The sequence below is a fragment of the Ambystoma mexicanum genome, chromosome 12 (assembly GCF_040938575.1).
Source record: "Ambystoma mexicanum isolate Mex_15411 chromosome 12, UKY_AmexF1_1, whole genome shotgun sequence".
NCBI lineage: Eukaryota > Metazoa > Chordata > Amphibia > Caudata > Ambystomatidae > Ambystoma > Ambystoma mexicanum.
The window spans coordinates 1,039,257,590-1,039,276,700 of NC_090936.1; the positions used below are offsets into that span (position 1 = coordinate 1,039,257,590).

General features: G+C 47.5%; 1 protein-coding gene across 1 annotated transcript in view; it reads left to right on the plus strand.

The window, feature by feature from the left end:
- The window catches only part of PAX4 (paired box 4), a 465,469-nt gene that overhangs the window by 409,418 nt on the left and 36,940 nt on the right, over positions 1-19,111 (plus strand). The window contains exons 7-8 of the mRNA XM_069629565.1: positions 6,988-7,057; positions 15,935-16,032. Of these exons, the coding sequence (XP_069485666.1) occupies positions 6,988-7,057; positions 15,935-16,032 (168 nt within the window). The remainder of the gene's footprint in view (positions 1-6,987; positions 7,058-15,934; positions 16,033-19,111) is intronic.

Consider the following 19,111-nt stretch of genomic DNA (forward strand, 5'->3'; position numbering starts at 1 on the left):
CATGCTCTAGATAGAGTTGAGCATTATTGGGAAATCGGGTCTCTTCTGGAGATCCGGTACCGTTCCAACTCAGTGTAACCAATCCACATTCGGCTACTCCCTGGTTTAGTGGGAAATCCTCCTCTGAGAGGCCCACACTAATGAGGGCCTCTTCCATGAGTCCAACATTCACTTTGGCTTGATTGTGTAAGCCCTTGCAAGCAAGATCCCCTTTCCTATGGCCCAGCTGCTTACACACAAAACAACCCATGGGTGGTGAGAACGCAGGTGTCCCAATGTTAGGGGTGCCTGCAGTCTTTTTTTCGGTGTGCACGGCTGAACTAGAGTTTGGGGATTTCCCTTTGCTCTCTTGGGGACCTGACTTTGAATAGGATTGGGGTGGACCTTTGTCCTTCCCATCCTTGGTTTCCTTTTTGACCGCTGATTTCTCTTCCAGTTTGGGTGTGCTCGCCAGAGACTTTTTCTGGACTCAGGTACTCACAAAGCTGTGGCAGCCTTTGCAAGCTCCCTAGGATCTGATATATTCTTGTCCACTAGATGCTGGTGTAGGTCAACACATGCAATCAAATTGTACATCCTTTTAAATGTGTCAACTTTGTTACCAGTCACCCACCCACTCAGATATTTCAACGACAAGTGTGTGAACGCTTCAAATGTCTGCCCACTTTCCTTTCCGAGCTCCCTGAAGCTTTTTAGATACTGTTCTGGGGTTTTAGAACTTCCTGAGGAGTGCTGCTGTCATGCCATCACAAATGGGCCTTTCCTTGGGAGTTAACTGAAGAATTGCATCAGTGCTGGTTGTCGGTAAGCATCTCATCAGGGCTGCACCCCATAAGTACCTCATACACCTCCTGCAGCTGCAATGCCAGCTCGAGCGCCTCAAACCAGTCAAAAATATCCTTCCCCACCTCATAAACCTGTACTAAATCTTTGGGGATGTGTCGTCGGGGCTTATTCTGGGCACTCTGGTTTGAGCCACTACTGCCGTTCTCGCTAGAGGCGGACCTGTTGGCCTCTTTCTGCTCTTCAAGTGCCAGCTTGCGCAGTTCTATGGTGACCTTGTCTCGCTGTTTCTGTTACTCTAGCGCTAGTCTCCTCTCCTCAAGCAAGAGCTTTCTAGCTGCTACCTCATTAACAGCCGGAACAATTACTGGGTCTCTTATAGATTGTGCTGAGACCTGGGACCTGCGGGATGCCGCACAACCCCCTGTCCTCACTGACACTCTCGAGTGTTGAGAAACTACACTTTCCCCCCGGCGGGATGATTGGCGAGAAACATTGCTCATGTGGTCACCCTCGTCATTTACCCCCTCCGGAAGGTCTTGTCCGTTCGGGTACCTGGGGCCTAGCCTGCCCCCTGGGGTCTTCGCCCAAACTGCCCTCGCTTCTACCCAAGCTTGGAGGCTGGTCAGCAACTCAGGTTTATTAACCTTAGTGCTGTGGGGAAGTCCCCTCTCTTGACATAAGACGCGCAGGACATCCTTGGTCATGCCTTTTATAGTCTCCATGTCAAGCTCCATGACGATTACTATTGCCTAGCAGTGACTAAACATTGCCTGCAACAGTACTTTTATCATTGGGTGACTAAGCTGTTTGCAAGGCTCCAACTGACCCGACCGCTTGCCACCAATGTGACAAATCAACTTCTGGGGCACCAGTAGCCCAGGGTTGAATATCGGTTTCTAAACCATCAATCAACCCCACACCTCTAGTACACCAGAAGGGATCCGAACAGATTGGAATACAAGTAAATTATAAAACCTCCTTGTCCAATTTTGGTAACGTGATGGAACAGCAGGCTTATCTCCACAAGGTTGTGGATCATTGGTTAGTTGCAACAAAGCAAAAATACAATTGCCCAATGATAAAAAGGGACTTTCCAATCAAGGTTGTATACAAATATCTACTTTATTATTACTACAACAGACAGTTCTAGCAACCTACAATTACAACCCACACTGTAAAGGAACACAGAGGACAGACTGTTTCACAAAGGAAAGGGATGCACTCTGGATACTGACAGAAGGGTAGTCTTCGCAGGCCTTGTGCGCTTTCAAGGCGGATGGCCCAAAGCTCAGGAGGGTGTTAGCAGGCAACAACCTTGTCCTTTGTCCAGAGACTCTCTGGCACTTCCCACCTGGGATGCTTGCTGTCAGAACCTAGCAGGACATGCAGTGTGCTGGCTGGGTACCGGTTCTGGAGCTGCTGGATGGGTCCTCTGAGTCCTGTATCTCCCTCTGTTCCCTGGGATCTTGCTTCCCTCTTGGAATTCCTGGCCTTCGTTTAAATGCAAAAGATGTAAGGTCGACTGTACCTTCAGCTCGGGTCCAAATGAGTCCTTCTTACTCCTTGCAAAGTCTTCAGATGATCTGATCAGTGAGGGGCTCAGCCCTCTTTTAAAGCCAAACGGGCCCCAGTGATTGGTGCAGGCCACGCCCACCTTAATGAACCAATCCTGGGTCCCCACCAATAATCTTCAGTGATGCCTCAGGTCAGAATCAGAGCGATTGGCAACAGACAGGGGAAGGATGACAACATATACTTCTAAGTCCCACCCATCTTCCTGTCTGCTGTACATCAAAATGTCTCCCTAATTAATTGTGCCCTATGCAGCGCTTTGTCACAACATGGGCCTCCTTTGAAGTAGAGGGTTGCAGGCAATTCACATGCTTCCCTGCTCTGAAAGGAGTGGTTCCAGACAGGACATTCACTGCCCTTTCATACCAAGGAGGGGTGTTGGTACCAAGTTGACACATTGCATTACAAAGAGGTGTTGGTCTCTGGTCTCCATTGTCACGTCCTGCACCCAGGCCTTCCCTGAGGCCTGCAAATTAACATTCTTCTGTAGTTGCCGCCACCAGGAGATGCAAATCTATGGGGCCTTGAAATGCTAATCAGGTTGCCCACGACCAGAGGCTTTTGATGTACCCACAGCTGTCAAGTGTCAGCTACATATGACAGAGGATGGCAGCGCTGGTAAACTGTGTCCTCCCAGAGTAAATGACTATTTTTCTGCTGTGCGTGGAGCGTGGAAAACATGTGCGGGAATGGCCCCACATATTTTCCGGTGGTTGATCTGCCATCGTTCATTCTTTTGAAATAAACAAAAAATGAAAAGAAAACTAGGCGAGCGTACTCTCCCTGTGCGGATGGTCAAATTCCTCACAGTGTTCATTGTTATTTTGTGTTGACAGCATTCATAACGGCTCCCGGTATTATCTATAGTTCATGGGGTGTCTTCCCCATGGATTGAGACTGAGGTGGGTAGGTGCATAGTTGGACGGGCTCTGGTACAAGGGTACAGGTCTTGGGCTGGGATTGGCTGTTTTCTGATGGTTAGGACATCGTCTTCTGCATGTAGGTGTTTGGGTAGAGAGTTCCAGAATGTGGTCACTAGTGAGGCAAAGGAGATCACCCATGACATTTTTGGTTGCATGTTCATACTATACTAATGAGTTATTGCTACACACCAGTGATCTTGAAGGTATGTAAGGTGAGAATTTCCTTGTGATGAATTCTGGACCACTGCTCTGGTAGCGCAAACAGCAATGCAAAGTTTTGAAGTGGCTCCACTTTTTGATTTTGAGGCAGTGAAGTGTGTGGATTGATGGTTTCATTAATTTGAATCTGTTCACTCTTAGAAGTAATCTGGCTGCTGCCTTTTAGACTCTGCAGTTTATTTAGCAGACATTAGGACGTTTGAGCTAATGGCTGTTGGCATACGGGGGACATTTTTTCTCAGGAGGATAGCTCAGAAGCAACGTGCTAACACAGGTTCGGTCCCCGGGTCTGCGCTTAGAAACCTCTGGTATTAAGCGTGTTATAAATATCATATCATAGTCGCGTCTTAAGAGTATCAGTGTGATAAATTCATTGGTTCTGTGTGTGAACCGCAGCTATGGCATGATGCTTTATAAACTAAAGAGTTAGAAGAAGCAGCTCCTTATGATAGCTTTAACTTGTGGGTCCAGTCTAGGGTTGTCGCCTATTGTGATTCCACGGTGTCCCACAGCGGAAGGGGACAGTGGGCAAGGGCCCATTACATCTGGCCAGAGGATCACGGAGTGGTCGTTGAACCACAGATCATGAGCTCTGGTTTGGTTGAGCTGAGCTTGAGACTGTTTGAGGTCATCCAAAAGTCCACACGTGTAAGGCATGTGTTGAGGTCTGGTGTGTCCTGGGATGATTTGCATGTTGTCTACATAGATAGAGCATGTGAGTCCCCTGTTGCTGATGAGATCCAGCAGAGATTATATACTCGAGGACATTCACTTTTGTATGCCCAAATCAGAAAATCCTGTCTTCTTTGCAGCCCTACATATAAGGGATGTATCAATCACATTTACTTCCTAAAATAGGGAAATACTCCCAAAAAATTAAAATCGGGAGTAAACATACTCCCAATAAAAAATGGGAAAAAGACACTTAGGATCTTGTGCCCCTGCTTTCACTGACTGGGCTCCATGGATATGTTTGGACCAGTAGTGCATGTAGTACCATAGTAGTAACTACTATTATTACTGCCTAATTGGACGAAGTAAGCATGTGTCTGTTAATGTGTATGAATAACTAGGTCCAAAGGAATTACCATTACAAAAATATTTGATTTTTCCAGTTAAAGCATGTTTACCCTCTTATAAAATACTCCCATTGGGAATTGGACTTACATTTCTACTCCCTAAAAAAATGTTACTCCCCACTTTAAAAATAGAGAGTAAAATACTCCCACTTCCAAATCCCATCTGGAGCACTGCTTCTCTGCATGGATTTTCAAATGTCTGTTTAACCACTTGCAACACTGTGCAATTAAGCAGCAGTGGAAAAAAAATAACAGACGTGCCATTTAACACAACAATCTTCTACTTTGTTATCCAGCCCAGAAATCAGTATTTGCAATTTGTCTATTTTTCATGATGTGAACAGAAATTCAAAGGAGTCATTCTTAATATAATTGCTTTATTATCAAGAGCTTGTCATGGATTAAAATGTAATACTCCTCTGGGAGAATGAAATTACATTTTTGGATTTTGATATTACTCATGCGATCAAGACAAACCTTAGTGTTCACAAAAGACGGAGACCCATAAACCGGCTAGTCCTATGCCAAAGTTTATTGCTGGAATATAAAGCTCATATAGAATTATGTACAATTAAATAACATACAGTACAGACATCTTTAGCAAATACTTATATTCTCATCATTCTGTTATCGAGAAGGACATGCTATTACCAAGATTGGAAGTATATTGCAATTCATCTATCTGATTCCCGCTTTGTATGTAAGCAAGGCGAATTTCCAATGTTTTCTCTACTACCTGAAAAATAATCAAAGTTGATAAGGTTTTTGGGCGACTTTTGATGTTTTTTTACGGGAGTTCCACCTTTCATACTCACCTTTTCCCCTCCTCTCTCCTTTTCCTGTCTCCTGTTTTGACCATCTTTGTTCCCTTTTCCCCCTTTTTTCACCTTTCACCTTAACTTTCCTATGCAGAAGAATTGGGGTCCTAAGTCATGTTTTCGAATTTGTTAGTGCAAGCCGGGCCCCAACATTTGCCACCCACCCAGGAGTCTTACATGAAGTCATGGCATAGGTTTCAGACTTTTAGACATGCCTTTATCAACCCAGAAATTTATAGAGCTTCATCCTGGTTACGTCCAAAAGGCATTTTTGTCTCAACATATATTGTGCCTTCTGTTGAAGCCACATTTTAACTGGGCCACTTCTTGATCTCAATGTTATTAATGCTAATATTTCTCCATAGACCTATGCGCACCCTTTTGTATCTTCCCCGTTAGATATTATTTATCACACATTTTGATAGCCTTGATATGTTGAAGGATTATTAACCTTTATCGTATGTCGAACACTCCCTCTGTGCATTATGTACGCCACACCGGCATATATGGACATTCATTGTGAATTTGGTTCTTCAGATAATCAATGAACATCTTTTCCACAATTTATTTTTCTAACAACTCTAAAAAGGGGCTTTTTACTCAGAACACACTAGCAGATCTGTGTTGGTTCGAACTCTATGAGCCAGTGAGCATTTTGGATAGCAGTGAACCACCAGGAGATGACACAGGCAAGTGATTTCTGAGAGTCTCTCAGCATTCTGCTTAATTCTGGTCCAAGATTTTTTAATTGTCTAGTCAATTTGTAGAATCTCCCATGATAACCTGCACATCACACAGCTACCATCCAGCTGTTAACTATAACTTGTATTTATTTGTTGAAAGTGTCCAAATGCCAAGTGGCTGCTTCTGATCACTCAGGTTGAGGGTGCAGAGGGAGAGAAGAAGAGGGGAGTGAAAGGGCCACCGCCCAGTGAGGCAAACCGTGGGCTACATATCGTGGACAGAGAAAAACAGAGCGGTACTCAGAGTTCTTACGCACTTCAGAAGGTCCAGTTCAAAAAGATGTGGTGGAAGGGAGATACGGAAAGAAGATTATACTTCTCTGGCCGTTGGCCATTTGGTTTTTGACAGTCAACCTTAGGCACCTGTTCAGCTGGTAGTGAGTGATGATTATGGAGGGACAGTGGAACTAAAGAGCAGTAGGTAGGACTATAGCAGCACTCCAGGTGAACTATGATATGCCATGAGAATGTAAATGCATCATTTTATGTACACCCCAGATATTATAGAGGGGAGGGATCTGGTTCGGGAACAAAGATAGACAAAATAAACCTACGCTCCACAATAACTAGTTGCAACTGATGGGGCTACCGGGCTGTTTACACCTTAGTGGGATGACTTTGGTAAAGGTAACTTCATTTGCGACTGGTGTGGTGAATTTGTGACCACCATTGGTGGTGAAAGAGGGTGAGTGGAAGGCTGTCATTGAGACATTTACTTACACAGATTTTGCGCTTGGACAGTCGTCGTCCAGCAATGCAGATGCAGAACCGCAGAATGGAATGGTGGGTTTCTCATTTTCATGAAACATGAGGTCTAATGTCCTTCTTTATTTTGATTCCTGCCCAGATCTGGTTCTCGAACAGAAGAGCCAAGTGGAGACGTGAAGAGAAGTTGAGGATGGAGGCTGTTCACACTGGTGAGTGCAAATCAGCTTTTGAGTACTTCTGGCCATGGTGTAATGCCCAAGGGTGAAGTGTATTTCCAATGTCCCATCCAACGTTCAATTAATCGGTTGCAAAGCCATCAGACTCCGCCACCCTCATTTGTCATTTCCTTGAGAGGTCCACGTTTTACTGTACCCTCTAGCCTGTCAGAATTACCCATTACACATTCATTGAAATGGCAACAGCCTTGTAAGCATAAGGGCACCCAGGGTAACATGAAGGGTCACAAACATCCATTAGTGCCCTAGCCAATTACTGCTTGAAGTCTCTGTTTTGAAAATATAAGGAGGACGCCATGTCCCATTCTGTGAGCATCTGTAGGGAGGTGTGGTTGCTGCGAGCAACAGAGGCTAATTGCCTGCAAGAGCTCCTCTGTTCTGCCCCCAATGCTCGGCCATTGCCGCTTCTCCTTTGTAGCTGCACATACAAATTGCTGGAGGCGGGGCCCAATTTCTGAAGTAATTCATGGAAGCAAAGTGTACAGTGATGCACTCGATTGTCTGAGCTTGGGAATTTTAAAGAGTAGCTTATGGACATTTAAAGCCTAATTTGGAGCAAAATAAAGTCTGGTTGAAAGACGTAGACTTGCAAATAAGGGGTAAATAAAGACATATATAAGAAAATAGAGCTCTAGTTTGGGGGAATTAGAAGTCGATTTCAGGCAATTGGGCATATCATTTGGGTGGAATGGAAGCACATGTAGACAAATTAGAGACTTGATTCCGGATGATGGCATATAGATCTTATTTTGGGAAACCAAAATCTGATTTTAGGAAAGTAATTGACTTATTTCACAAATTAAATGGAGGATTTGATGGACTTAATGCTGACTTAGTTCACACAAAGTGCTGGATTGAGAGTTATGGTGCGATCTGGGACACCAAAAAGGTTGTTTCGTTGATTAATGTTTTATTTGTAACGATTAATGGTTCAATTTGAATGACATCTGAGGAATATGCAACATTGAAAAGGAAGGAATTCCACATTTAAAGAGCCCTCCCCCCCACCACCATGCTTTTGCGCAAACTCCCTCCATTACATGCATAAACGTGCTTGCCCTGCACTGTACAACCCTGAGAGCAGGTACCCACATTACGACGTACGCACCAGCCCTATCAACAAACAGTGGCGCTCTCTAGAAATTGTGAAGCTTTGAGGGAACTTTCTCAACAGGCCAGATCGCCTGGAAGGCTGGTAGGGCTGGGTCCCACTTTCATCACATGCTAACCACACGTGAGGCATCCCTGAGCGTATGCTCTTCTCCGATCAATAGCTTCTCAGAGACATTAGATAACTGTCTGGAAATCAAAACATACTTTATTGAAAAGATTAAGATGATCCAATAAGAAATCCACAGATGAATCTGTTGGGAGATTCCCAACGGGGGTGACACAGATCTGGCCAACATGTGCTTTGCCACAATCACAAGAAAGCATTAGGGGAAATATTCCTAAGGGCAAAGTCATCAGGGTCACCAGTAGAGTGATGCAGGTAGTGATGGTTCTGAAATGTATAGGTAGGGGTAAAGCGTATGGGAGTGGTTTTGAACTCCACCTTGTCAGGGGATATACCAGTCAGAACAACAATATCATCAGATATTTGTGCACTGGGAGGATTAAGTTTTTTCAGCGCCTAGAAGCATAGGGTATTTTGATCAGAACCAATTGCAATGCTTTCAGAAAAGTTTAAATACTGTTCTGCGTCAGGACATTAATAAGGGTCTGTCGAAAACAATACCATCAATAAGATCCAAAACCACTCAAAGATCGTTTTGTAAAGTGGGGTTCAAGATCTTTTTCATCTCAAGCCCTAATGGCCTGGAACTCCTTACCAGATTTACTAAGAAAGGCAAGCGCACCCCTTAGCTTTAGAAAACATCTGAAAACTTTTATTTTCCCTAAATGTCAATGGTTATCATTTTCTCTATTTGTGATTTTTCTGATATACACATTGTTTGACTGCATTGTTTTTTGGATTGTATGTTGCCTGTTTAGCGCAATGGTGCCCATGAAGGGTTACTTAGGGTGTGCTCTATACATTTAAATGAGCGAAAGTAAATCAAAGAAGCTGAGAGTTGAACGCTCACTTCACTGATCTACATATAAACTGCAGGCACGGGTTTGAATCCCATCAGAACCGACTCAATACTTCCTTCTTTAAAGGCCAATCGATTGAATAAGCTAATTTGGGTATTGACATATATCATTACAGCACTTAGAAATGTCAGCACATGACGCCTGAGGGGAAGGAATGTAACTGGTGTTCTGTCTTCTGGCGGGTCCAGAGTATTTTACCATAAATGCACAAAGCCCTGAAAGAGCCATAAGGTCTGGAGGAAGAGGAGCGCCACCTAAGAGTGCAGAGACCAAAGCAGGAAAGTTTAATGATTGTGCCCAGAATCAAATGCAATGGAAGAGGTCAGAAAGTTGGAAGGCAGGTCCTAAAAGTGTGTAACGCTGGTTATGTACAGACTTTTAGAAAGGCTGCAGATACTTGGTTATTTAAAAAATAAAAACCTTTCTTCGGTGAGCCATTATGTTGCTATTTTATTGGAAATGTTGCTTGATTGTTCAGTGGGCTTTTATGGGACCTCTTTAAAGATACCTTGTGTTTGGAGTATGCTGCACCCCTTTATATTGCATTGAGGCTCTGGTGAGTCACTGCTTCATATGATTTACAAAATAAATACAATAATAATAAAAAACAAGAACTACAACTTTGCAGCGTGTTTTTACCAAACTTTTAAAGACACAGGCCCCCGTTGATAGGCCTCTAGAGGGATGAGCGAGCCTTCAAGGAGGAGTATGTATCCTTAGGTGTATGGCCGGTAGGCCTCTGGAGGGATGAGCAAGCCTTCAAGGGGGAGTATGTATCCTTAGGTGTATGGCCGGTAGGCCTCTAGAGGGATGAGCGAGCCTTCAAGGATGAGTATGTACCCTTAGGTGTATGGCCAGTAGGCCTCTAGAGGGATGAGCGAGCCTTCAAGGATGAGTATGTACCCTTAGGTGTATGGCCAGTAGGCCTCTAGAGGGATGAGCGAGCCTTCAAGGAGAAGTATGTATCCTTAGGGGTGTGGCCGGTAGGCCTCTGGAGGGATGAGCGAGCCTTCAAGGAGGAGTATGTATCCTTAGGTGTATGGCCGGTAGGCCTCTGGAGGGATGAGCGAGCCTTGGGATGACTATGTACCCTTAGGTGTATGGCCAGTAGGCCTCTGGAGGGATGAGCGAGCCTTCAAGGAGGAGTATGTATCCGTAGGTGTATGGCCGGTAGGCCTCTGGAGGGATGAGCGAGCCTTCAAGGAGGAGTATGTATCCTTAGGTGTAGGCCGGTAGGCCTCTAGAGGGATGAGCGAGCCTTCAAGGAGGAGTATGTATCCTTAGGTGTATGGCCAGTAGGCCTCTAGATGGATGATCGAGCCTTCAAGGGGGAGTATGTATCCTTAGGTGTATGGCCGGTAGGCCTCTAGAGGGATGAGCGAGCCTTCAAGGATGAGTATGTACCCTTAGGTGTATGGCCAGTAGGCCTCTAGGGGGATGAGCGAGCCTTCAAGGATGAGTATGTACCCTTAGGTGTATGGCCAGTAGGCCTCTAGAGGGATGAGCGAGCCTTCAAGGAGAAGTATGTATCCTTAGGGGTGTGGCCGGTAGGCCTCTGGAGGGATGAGCGAGCCTTCAAGGAGGAGTATGTATCCTTAGGTGTATGGCCGGTAGGCCTCTGGAGGGATGAGCAAGCCTTCAAGGATGACTATGTACCCTTAGGTGTATGGCCAGTAGGCCTCTGGAGGGATGAGCGAGCCTTCAAGGAGAAGTATGTATCCTTAGGGGTGTGGCCAGTAGGCCTCTGGAGGGATGAGCGAGCCTTCAAGGAGGAGTATGTATCCTTAGGTGTATGGCCGGTAGGCCTCTGGAGGGATGAACGAGCCTTCAAGGAGAAGTATGTATCCTTAGGTGTATGGCCGGTAGGCCTCTAGAGGGATGAGCGAGCCTTCAAGGAGGAGTATGTATCCTTAGGTGTGTGGCCGATAGGCCTCTAGAGGGATGAGCGAGCCTTCAAGGATGAGTATGTACCCTTAGGTGTGTGGCCGGTAGGCCTCTAGAGGGATGAGCGAGCCTTCAAGGAGAAGTATGTATCCTTAGGGGTGTGGCCGGTAGGGCTCTAGAGGGATGAGCGAGCCTTCAAGGAGGAGTATGTATCCTTAGGTGTATGGCCGGTAGGCCTCTAGAGGGATGAGCGAGCCTTCAAGGATGAGTATGTACCCTTAGGTGTATGGCCAGTAGGCTTCTAGAGGGATGAGCGAGCCTTCAAGGAGGAGTATGTATCCTTAGGGGTGTGGCCAGTAGGCCTCTAGAGGGATGAGCGCGCCTTCAAGGAGGAGTATGTATCCTAAGGTGTATGGCCAGTAGGGCTCTAGAGGGATGAGCGAACCTTCAAGGAGAAGTATGTATCCTTAGGTGTATGGCCAGTAGGCCTCTAGAGGGATGAGCGAGCCTTCAAGGAGGAGTATGTATCCTTAGGTGTATGGCCAGTAGGCCTCTAGAGGGATGAGCGAGCCTTCAAGGAGGAGTATGTATCCTTAGGTGTATGGCCAGTAGGGCTCTAGAGGGATGAGCGAGCCTTCAAGGAGGAGTATGTATCCTTAGGTGTATGGCCAGTAGGCCTCTAGATGGATGATCGAGCCTTCAAGGAGGAGTATGTTTCCTTAGGTGTATTGCCAGTAGACCTCTAGAGGGATGAGCGAGCCTTCAAGGAGGAGTATGTATCCTTAGGTGTATTGCCAGTAGACCTCTAGAGGGATGAGCGAGCCTTCAAGGAGGAGTATGTATCCTTAGGTGTATTGCCAGTAGACCTCTAGAGGGATGAGCGAGCATTCAAGGAGGAGTATGTATCCTTAGGTATATGGCCAGTAGGCCTCTAGAGGGATGAGCGAGCCTTCAAGGAGGAGTATGTATCCTTAGGTGTATTGCCAGTAGACCTCTAGAGGGATGAGCGAGCCTTCAAGGAGGAGTATGTATCCTTAGGTGTATGGCCAGTAGGGCTCTAGAGGGATGAGCGAGCCTTCAAGGAGGAGTATTTATCCTTAGGTGTATGGCCAGTAGACCTCTAGAGGGATGAGCGAGCCTTCAAGGAGGAGTATGTATCCTTAGGTGTATGACCAGTTGGCCTCTAGAGGGATGAGCGAGCCTTCAAGGTGGATGATGTATCCTTAGGTGTGTGGCCAGTTGGCCTCTAGAGGGATGAGCGCGCCTTCAAGGAGGAGTATGTTTCCTTAGGTGTATGGCCAGTAGGCCTCTAGATGGATGATCGAGCCTTCAAGGAGGAGTATGTTTCCTTAGGTGTACGGCCAGTAGGCCTCTAGAGGGATGAGCGAGCCTTCAAGGAGGAGTATGTATCCTTAGGTGTACGTCCAGTAGGGCTCTAAAGGGATGAGCGAGCCTTCAAGGAGCAGTATGTATCCTTAGGTGTATGGCCAGTAGGGCTATAGAGGGATGAGCGAGCCTTCAAGGAGGAGTATGTATCCTTAGGTGTATGGCCGGTAGGCCTCTGGAGGGATGAGCGAGCCTTCAAGGATGACTATGTACCCTTAGGTGTATGGCCAGTAGGCCTCTGGAGGGATGAGCGAGCCTTCAAGGAGAAGTATGTATCCTTAGGGGTGTGGCCAGTAGGCCTCTGGAGGGATGAGCGAGCCTTCAAGGAGGAGTATGTATCCGTAGGTGTATGGCCGGTAGGCCTCTGGAGGGATGAGCGAGCCTTCAAGGAGGAGTATGTATCCTTAGGTGTATGGCCGGTAGGCCTCTAGAGGGATGAGCGAGCCTTCAAGGAGGAGTATGTATCCTTAGGTGTATGGCCAGTAGGCCTCTAGATGGATGATCGAGCCTTCAAGGGGGAGTATGTATCCTTAGGTGTATGGCCAGTAGGCCTCTAGAGGGATGAGCGAGCCTTCAAGGATGAGTATGTACCCTTAGGTGTATGGCCAGTAGGCCTCTAGAGGGATGAGCGAGCCTTCAAGGATGAGTATGTACCCTTAGGTGTATGGCCAGTAGGCCTCTAGAGGGATGAGCGAGCCTTCAAGGAGAAGTATGTATCCATAGGGGTGTGGCCGGTAGGCCTCTGGAGGGATGAGCGAGCCTTCAAGGAGGAGTATGTATCCTTAGGTGTATGGGCGGTAGGCCTCTGGAGGGATGAGCAAGCCTTCAAGGATGACTATGTACCCTTAGGTGTATGGCCAGTAGGCCTCTGGAGGGATGAGCGAGCCTTCAAGGAGAAGTATGTAGCCTTAGGGGTGTGGCCAGTAGGCCTCTGGAGGGATGAGCGAGCCTTCAAGGATGACTATGTACCCTTAGGTGTATGGCCAGTAGGCCTCTGGAGGGATGAGCGAGCCTTCAAGGAGGAGTATGTATCCTTAGGTGTATGGCCGGTAGGCCTCTAGAGGGATGAGCGAGCCTTCAAGGAGGAGTATGTATCCTTAGGTGTGTGGCCGGTAGGCCTCTAGAGGGATGAGCGAGCCTTCAAGGATGAGTATGTACCCTTAGGTGTGTGGCCGGTAGGCCTCTAGAGGGATGAGCGAGCCTTCAAGGAGAAGTATGTATCCTTAGGGGTGTGGCCGGTAGGGCTCTAGAGGGATGAGCGAGCCTTCAAGGAGGAGTATGTATCCTTAGGTGTATGGCCGGTAGGCCTCTAGAGGGATGAGCGAGCCTTCAAGGATGAGTATGTACCCTTAGGTGTTTGGCCAGTAGGCTTCTAGAGGGATGAGCGAGCCTTCAAGGAGGAGTATGTATCCTTAGGGGTGTGGCCAGTAGGCCTCTAGAGGGATGAGCGCGCCTTCAAGGAGGAGTATGTATCCTAAGGTGTATGGCCAGTAGGGCTCTAGAGGGATGAGCGAACCTTCAAGGAGAAGTATGTATCCTTAGGTGTATGGCCAGTAGGCCTCTAGAGGGATGAGCGAGCCTTCAAGGAGGAGTATGTATCCTTAGGTGTATGGCCAGTAGGCCTCTAGAGGGATGAGCGAGCCTTCAAGGAGGAGTATGTATCCTTAGGTGTATGGCCAGTAGGGCTCTAGAGGGATGAGCGAGCCTTCAAGGAGTAGTATGTATCCTTAGGTGTATGGCCAGTAGGCCTCTAGATGGATGATCGAGCCTTCAAGGAGGAGTATGTTTCCTTAGGTGTATGGCCAGTAGGCCTCTAGAGGGATGAGCGAGCCTTCAAGGAGGAGTATGTATCCTTAGGTGTATTGCCAGTAGACCTCTAGAGGGATGAGCGAGCCTTCAAGGAGGAGTATGTATCCTTAGGTGTATTGCCAGTAGACCTCTAGAGGGATGAGCGAGCATTCAAGGAGGAGTATGTATCCTTAGGTATATGGCCAGTAGGCCTCTAGAGGGATGAGCGAGCCTGCAAGGAGGAGTATGTATCCTTAGGTGTATTGCCAGTAGACCTCTAGAGGGATGAGCGAGCCTTCAAGGAGGAGTATGTATCCTTAGGTGTATGGCCAGTAGGGCTCTAGAGGGATGAGCGAGCCTTCAAGGAGGAGTATTTATCCTTAGGTGTATGGCCAGTAGACCTCTAGAGGGATGAGCGAGCCTTCAAGGAGGAGTATGTATCCTTAGGTGTATGACCAGTTGGCCTCTAGAGGGATGAGCGAGCCTTCAAGGTGGATGATGTATCCTTAGGTGTGTGGCCAGTTGGCCTCTAGAGGGATGAGCGCGCCTTCAAGGAGGAAGATGTATCCTTAGGTGTATGGCCAGTAGGTCTCTAGATGGATGATCGAGCCTTCAAGGAGGAGTATGTTTCCTTAGGTGTATGGCCAGTAGGCCTCTAGAGGGATGAGCGAGCCTTCAAGGAGGAGTATGTATCCTTAGGTGTACGTCCAGTAGGGCTCTAAAGGGATGAGCAAGCCTTCAAGGAGCAGTATGTATCCTTAGGTGTATGGCCAGTAGGGCTATAGAGGGATGAGCGAGCCTTCAAGGAGGAGTATGTATCCTTAGGTGTATGGCCAGTAGACCTCTAGAGGGATGAGCGAGCCTTCAAGCAGGTGTATGTATCCTTAGGTGTATGGCCAGTAGGCCTCTAGAGGGATGAGCGAGCCTTCAAGGAGGAAGATGTATTCTTTGGTGTATGGCCAGTAGGCTTCTAGCGGGATGAGCAAGCCTTCAAGGAGGAGTATGTATCCTTATGTGTATGGCCAGTAGACCTCTAGAGGGATGAGCATGCCTTCAAGGAGGAGTATGTATCCTTATGTGTATGGCCAGTAGACCTCTAGAGGGATGAGCGAGCCTTCAATGAGGAGTATATATCCTTAGGTGTATGGCCAGTAGGCTTCTAGAGGGATGAGCAAGCCTTCAAGGAGGAGTATATATCCTTAGGTGTATGGCCAGTAGGCCTCTAGAGGGATGAGCGAGCCTTCAAGGAGGAGTATGTATCCTTAGGTGTATGGCCAGTAGGCCTCTAGAGGGATGAGCGAGCCTTCAAGGAGGAGTATGTATCCTTAGGTGTATGGCTAGTAGGCCTCTAGAGGGATGAGCGAGCCTTCAAGGAGGAGTATTTATCCTTGTACACAGAGATAAACCACATGATGTGTTTAGGGCCGAGCTCACTGATCCACCAAACGATAAAATCCAGTCTGATGGTCGGAATGACCAACACAGATGCAAATAGTGTCCATTGAAATTCATTTGAATCTGTCCAAAGAACTGATTGTGTAAATGCTGGAACCTTGACTGTATGTTACTCTTTGTTGGGTCAAGGAGTGAAGCCCTACTTTGCTTCTACTGATTAAGAATGATTGTGGACGTAGAAGATTCTAATCACAGATATATTATTCTCTTCCCTGTCTGCCCTCTTTCATTCTTCTGCAGGTTCCAGGTGTGACTGGATGCTTGCCCCATTCGTGCCGGCTGCCCATGGCTTTGCTGCAGTTCATCCCGCTTCAGTGACCGGTTCCAGCTCCCTAAAGGTACAGTGCGGCATGCGTCCATCCCCTCAGAGCCGGAGGGAGGGAGCCTGTGGAAATATAAGAGAAGGTGCTCTAAACAACTGACACAAACGGGCGCCCCTTTAAATGTACAGCAATAAGCATTGGATAACCACTCTGAGGAAAACTTGAATCAACTATATTGTGGGTGGTTTGCGGTCACTCAAACTTGCTCCCAAATTTGTGATAAAGATTAATTATTCAAGAGGCAAAGGCCTTGAAAAGAAGCCCAGTCTGTCATCCCCAGGGGGGTCCTACAGCACGTCACGCTGCCTTGCCTGGTGGACCCCTGCCCTCTCTATTATGGAAATGTGAAAAAAGAGTGAAATTAAAATAAAATCTTTATCCCTCCTAATGCCCACCCACCAGAGGCCTAACTATGGCTATTGAAGTGCTATTGGTCAATATTTTTGTTATTGTCAAATGCCATGCCCTGTCTGGGGTAATGTGTACAAATGTGTCTGTTACATGTTCACATTCAGGAACTGTGGTGGGCCTAGTTTTACATTGCATGGGACTGCTAGCCGCAATCTTTGTGCTTTGCGCCAAGGGGTACGATTGAGCTACACATTTCCTAGAGATTGCAAGAAGATTTGGTGGTGATTGACACACCTTTCAACATTATTCTCCAGTGAAATTCAAGGATTTCTATAGAGGAAGATTGTCCCAAAGAAGTGAATCGATACATATTTCAATTTCTGCAGAACATTCTACATTCACTTGCTCTGCACATTGATTTCTATATAATGAATCCCCTCCCACAGCATTAAGCATGCAGGCACAGATGTACCTGCAAGTCTACCGAGATATTTACCAGTGGGCTGTTGGCCATGTGTGCCTTAACATCATTTAAACAGATGCATTATAAGGGTGGGTGACACAGGCTGGCTCAGATTGAGTGCCAATCACAAAGCAAGGCCAAAGCTTCTGGCCCGGCTCCAGCAGCGCTCAAATAGGGGCAGCCAGAGCCACCAAGCACTATGTGGTTGGAGCGACTGGCCAGGCCACAAGCATCCTCTCAGCTTACCTAAAGTGTTCAGGCAGCGCTCTCCGACAGCCTTCCCAGTTCTCTTTGAGGTAGTACTTTCCCTTAGCGCAACCCTGAACCATCCCCATGCAGATGTTCTGGGACCTGTGCAAGAGCCGGTTTCTTTGGCTTTTGGCAGACTAAAGTATCCACTAACGCAGGGGTCTGCAACCTTTGACTCTCCATGTGTCTTGGACTACAATTACCATCAAACCTAGCCATCATAGCCAATGTCGAGAGATGATGGGAGCCGTAGGCCAAAACATCTGGAGAACCATAGGTTGAAGATCCCTACACTACATAGATTTGTGTTTCATCCCATATTGTAATATTGTAATTGGTTATTTATAACGCGCTTAATACCGAGTGGTTTCTAAGCGCAGACTCGGGGATTGAACCTGAGTTGCGCTGCGTCTTGCTTCCAAGGCGAGCACATTGCCCCTGAGCTATCCTCCATAGTCACAAGTATCAAACCTGATAGGTCCACTCATCCCTTTATCACCATTGGGTTTGGTAGCAATATACATTTGTTTCTGTATATCATGCCAAGGTTTGAGGTGAGTGTGTGCTCTATAAATACACCTGTTATCTTATATATACGTCAGTGCTGCTGGGCCAATTGGAGTGTTTTCAGTACTGGGAATGGCAGAGGCAGTCTAGTCAGGATACCCCTATCTCCCCACCCATTGCCCAATGAGGATGGCTCCAGGTCCACGGGCGCCAGAGCACAGCAGTGAGGGAACTGGAAGATGCAGAAACATGGGCTGTGGACATGGCGGCAGCCATCTTAGTATACTTGATCTGCATCAAACAGAGTAACTAAATCACCGCTGTGCATAACTCGGCAGCATCAGATGTCCATTAAGCAGCACCAGTGCATCATTGGGCCACCATAATTGAACCGCACTCAGTGGCATAATTTAACAGCACCAGGGGTCATGATTAAACTGCACCACTGTCATAATTTAGCAGAACCAGAGGCAGAGTTGAGCTGCCCATTGAGCATAACTGCTGCACCAGGGACATCATTGGATGCCTGGTCTATTGTTTGACCCCATCTACTCGATGCTACACCTGCTCGTCATTAAGTGGTTGCCAGTTTGGGATGGGTAGACCCTTTACACAGGTCGACCTGTCCAACTGATCAACCACTTAATAATGTGCAGGGACCCCAACCTACCAGCTGATGAGGGGGCTGGATGGGAAGGGGTGCGCGGAATGCATAGCGAGGGTGTGTTTGAAAGGTGGGCAGGGGAATGGATGGGGTGAAGGAATGCCTGGTGGGGTATGCCTGTAAGTTGGAAGGGGCTGGGGTTGGAGGATGGAGAATGCATGGTGGGGGAATGCTTGTAAATTAGAAGGGGCTGGGGTTGGAGGGTGTGGAACGCATGGTGGGGTATGCTTGTAAGTTGGATGGGGCTGAGGTTGGCGGGTGGGGAATGCATGGTGGGGGTATGCTTGTAAGTTGGAAGGGGCTGGGGTTGGAGGGTGGGAAACACATGGTGGGGTATGCTTGTAAGTTGGAAGGGGCTGGGGTTGGAGGGTGGGGAATGCATGGCGGGGTATGCTTGTAAGTTGGAAGGGGCTGGGGTTGGAGGGTGGGGAATGCATGGCGGGGTATGCTTGTAAGTTGGAAGGGGCTGGGGTTGGAGGGTGGGGAATGCATGGCGGGGTATGCTTGTAAGTTGACAGGGGCTGGGGTTGGAGGGTGGGGAATGCATGGTGGGGTATGCTTGTAAATTGGAAGGGGCTGGGGTTGGAGGGTGGGGAATGCATGGTGGGGGTATGCTTGTAAATTGGAAGGGGCTGGGGTCGGAGGGTGGGAAACACATGGTGGGGTATGCTTGTAAGTTGGAAGGGGCTGGGGTTGAAGGGTGGGGAATGCATGGCGGGGTATGCTTGTAAGTTGGAAGGGGCTGGGTTGGAGGGTGGGGAATGCATGGCGGGGTATGCTTGTAAGTTGAAAGGGGCTGGGGTTGGAGGGTGGGGAATGCATGGCGGGGTATGCTTGTAAGTTGGAAGGGGCTGGGGTTG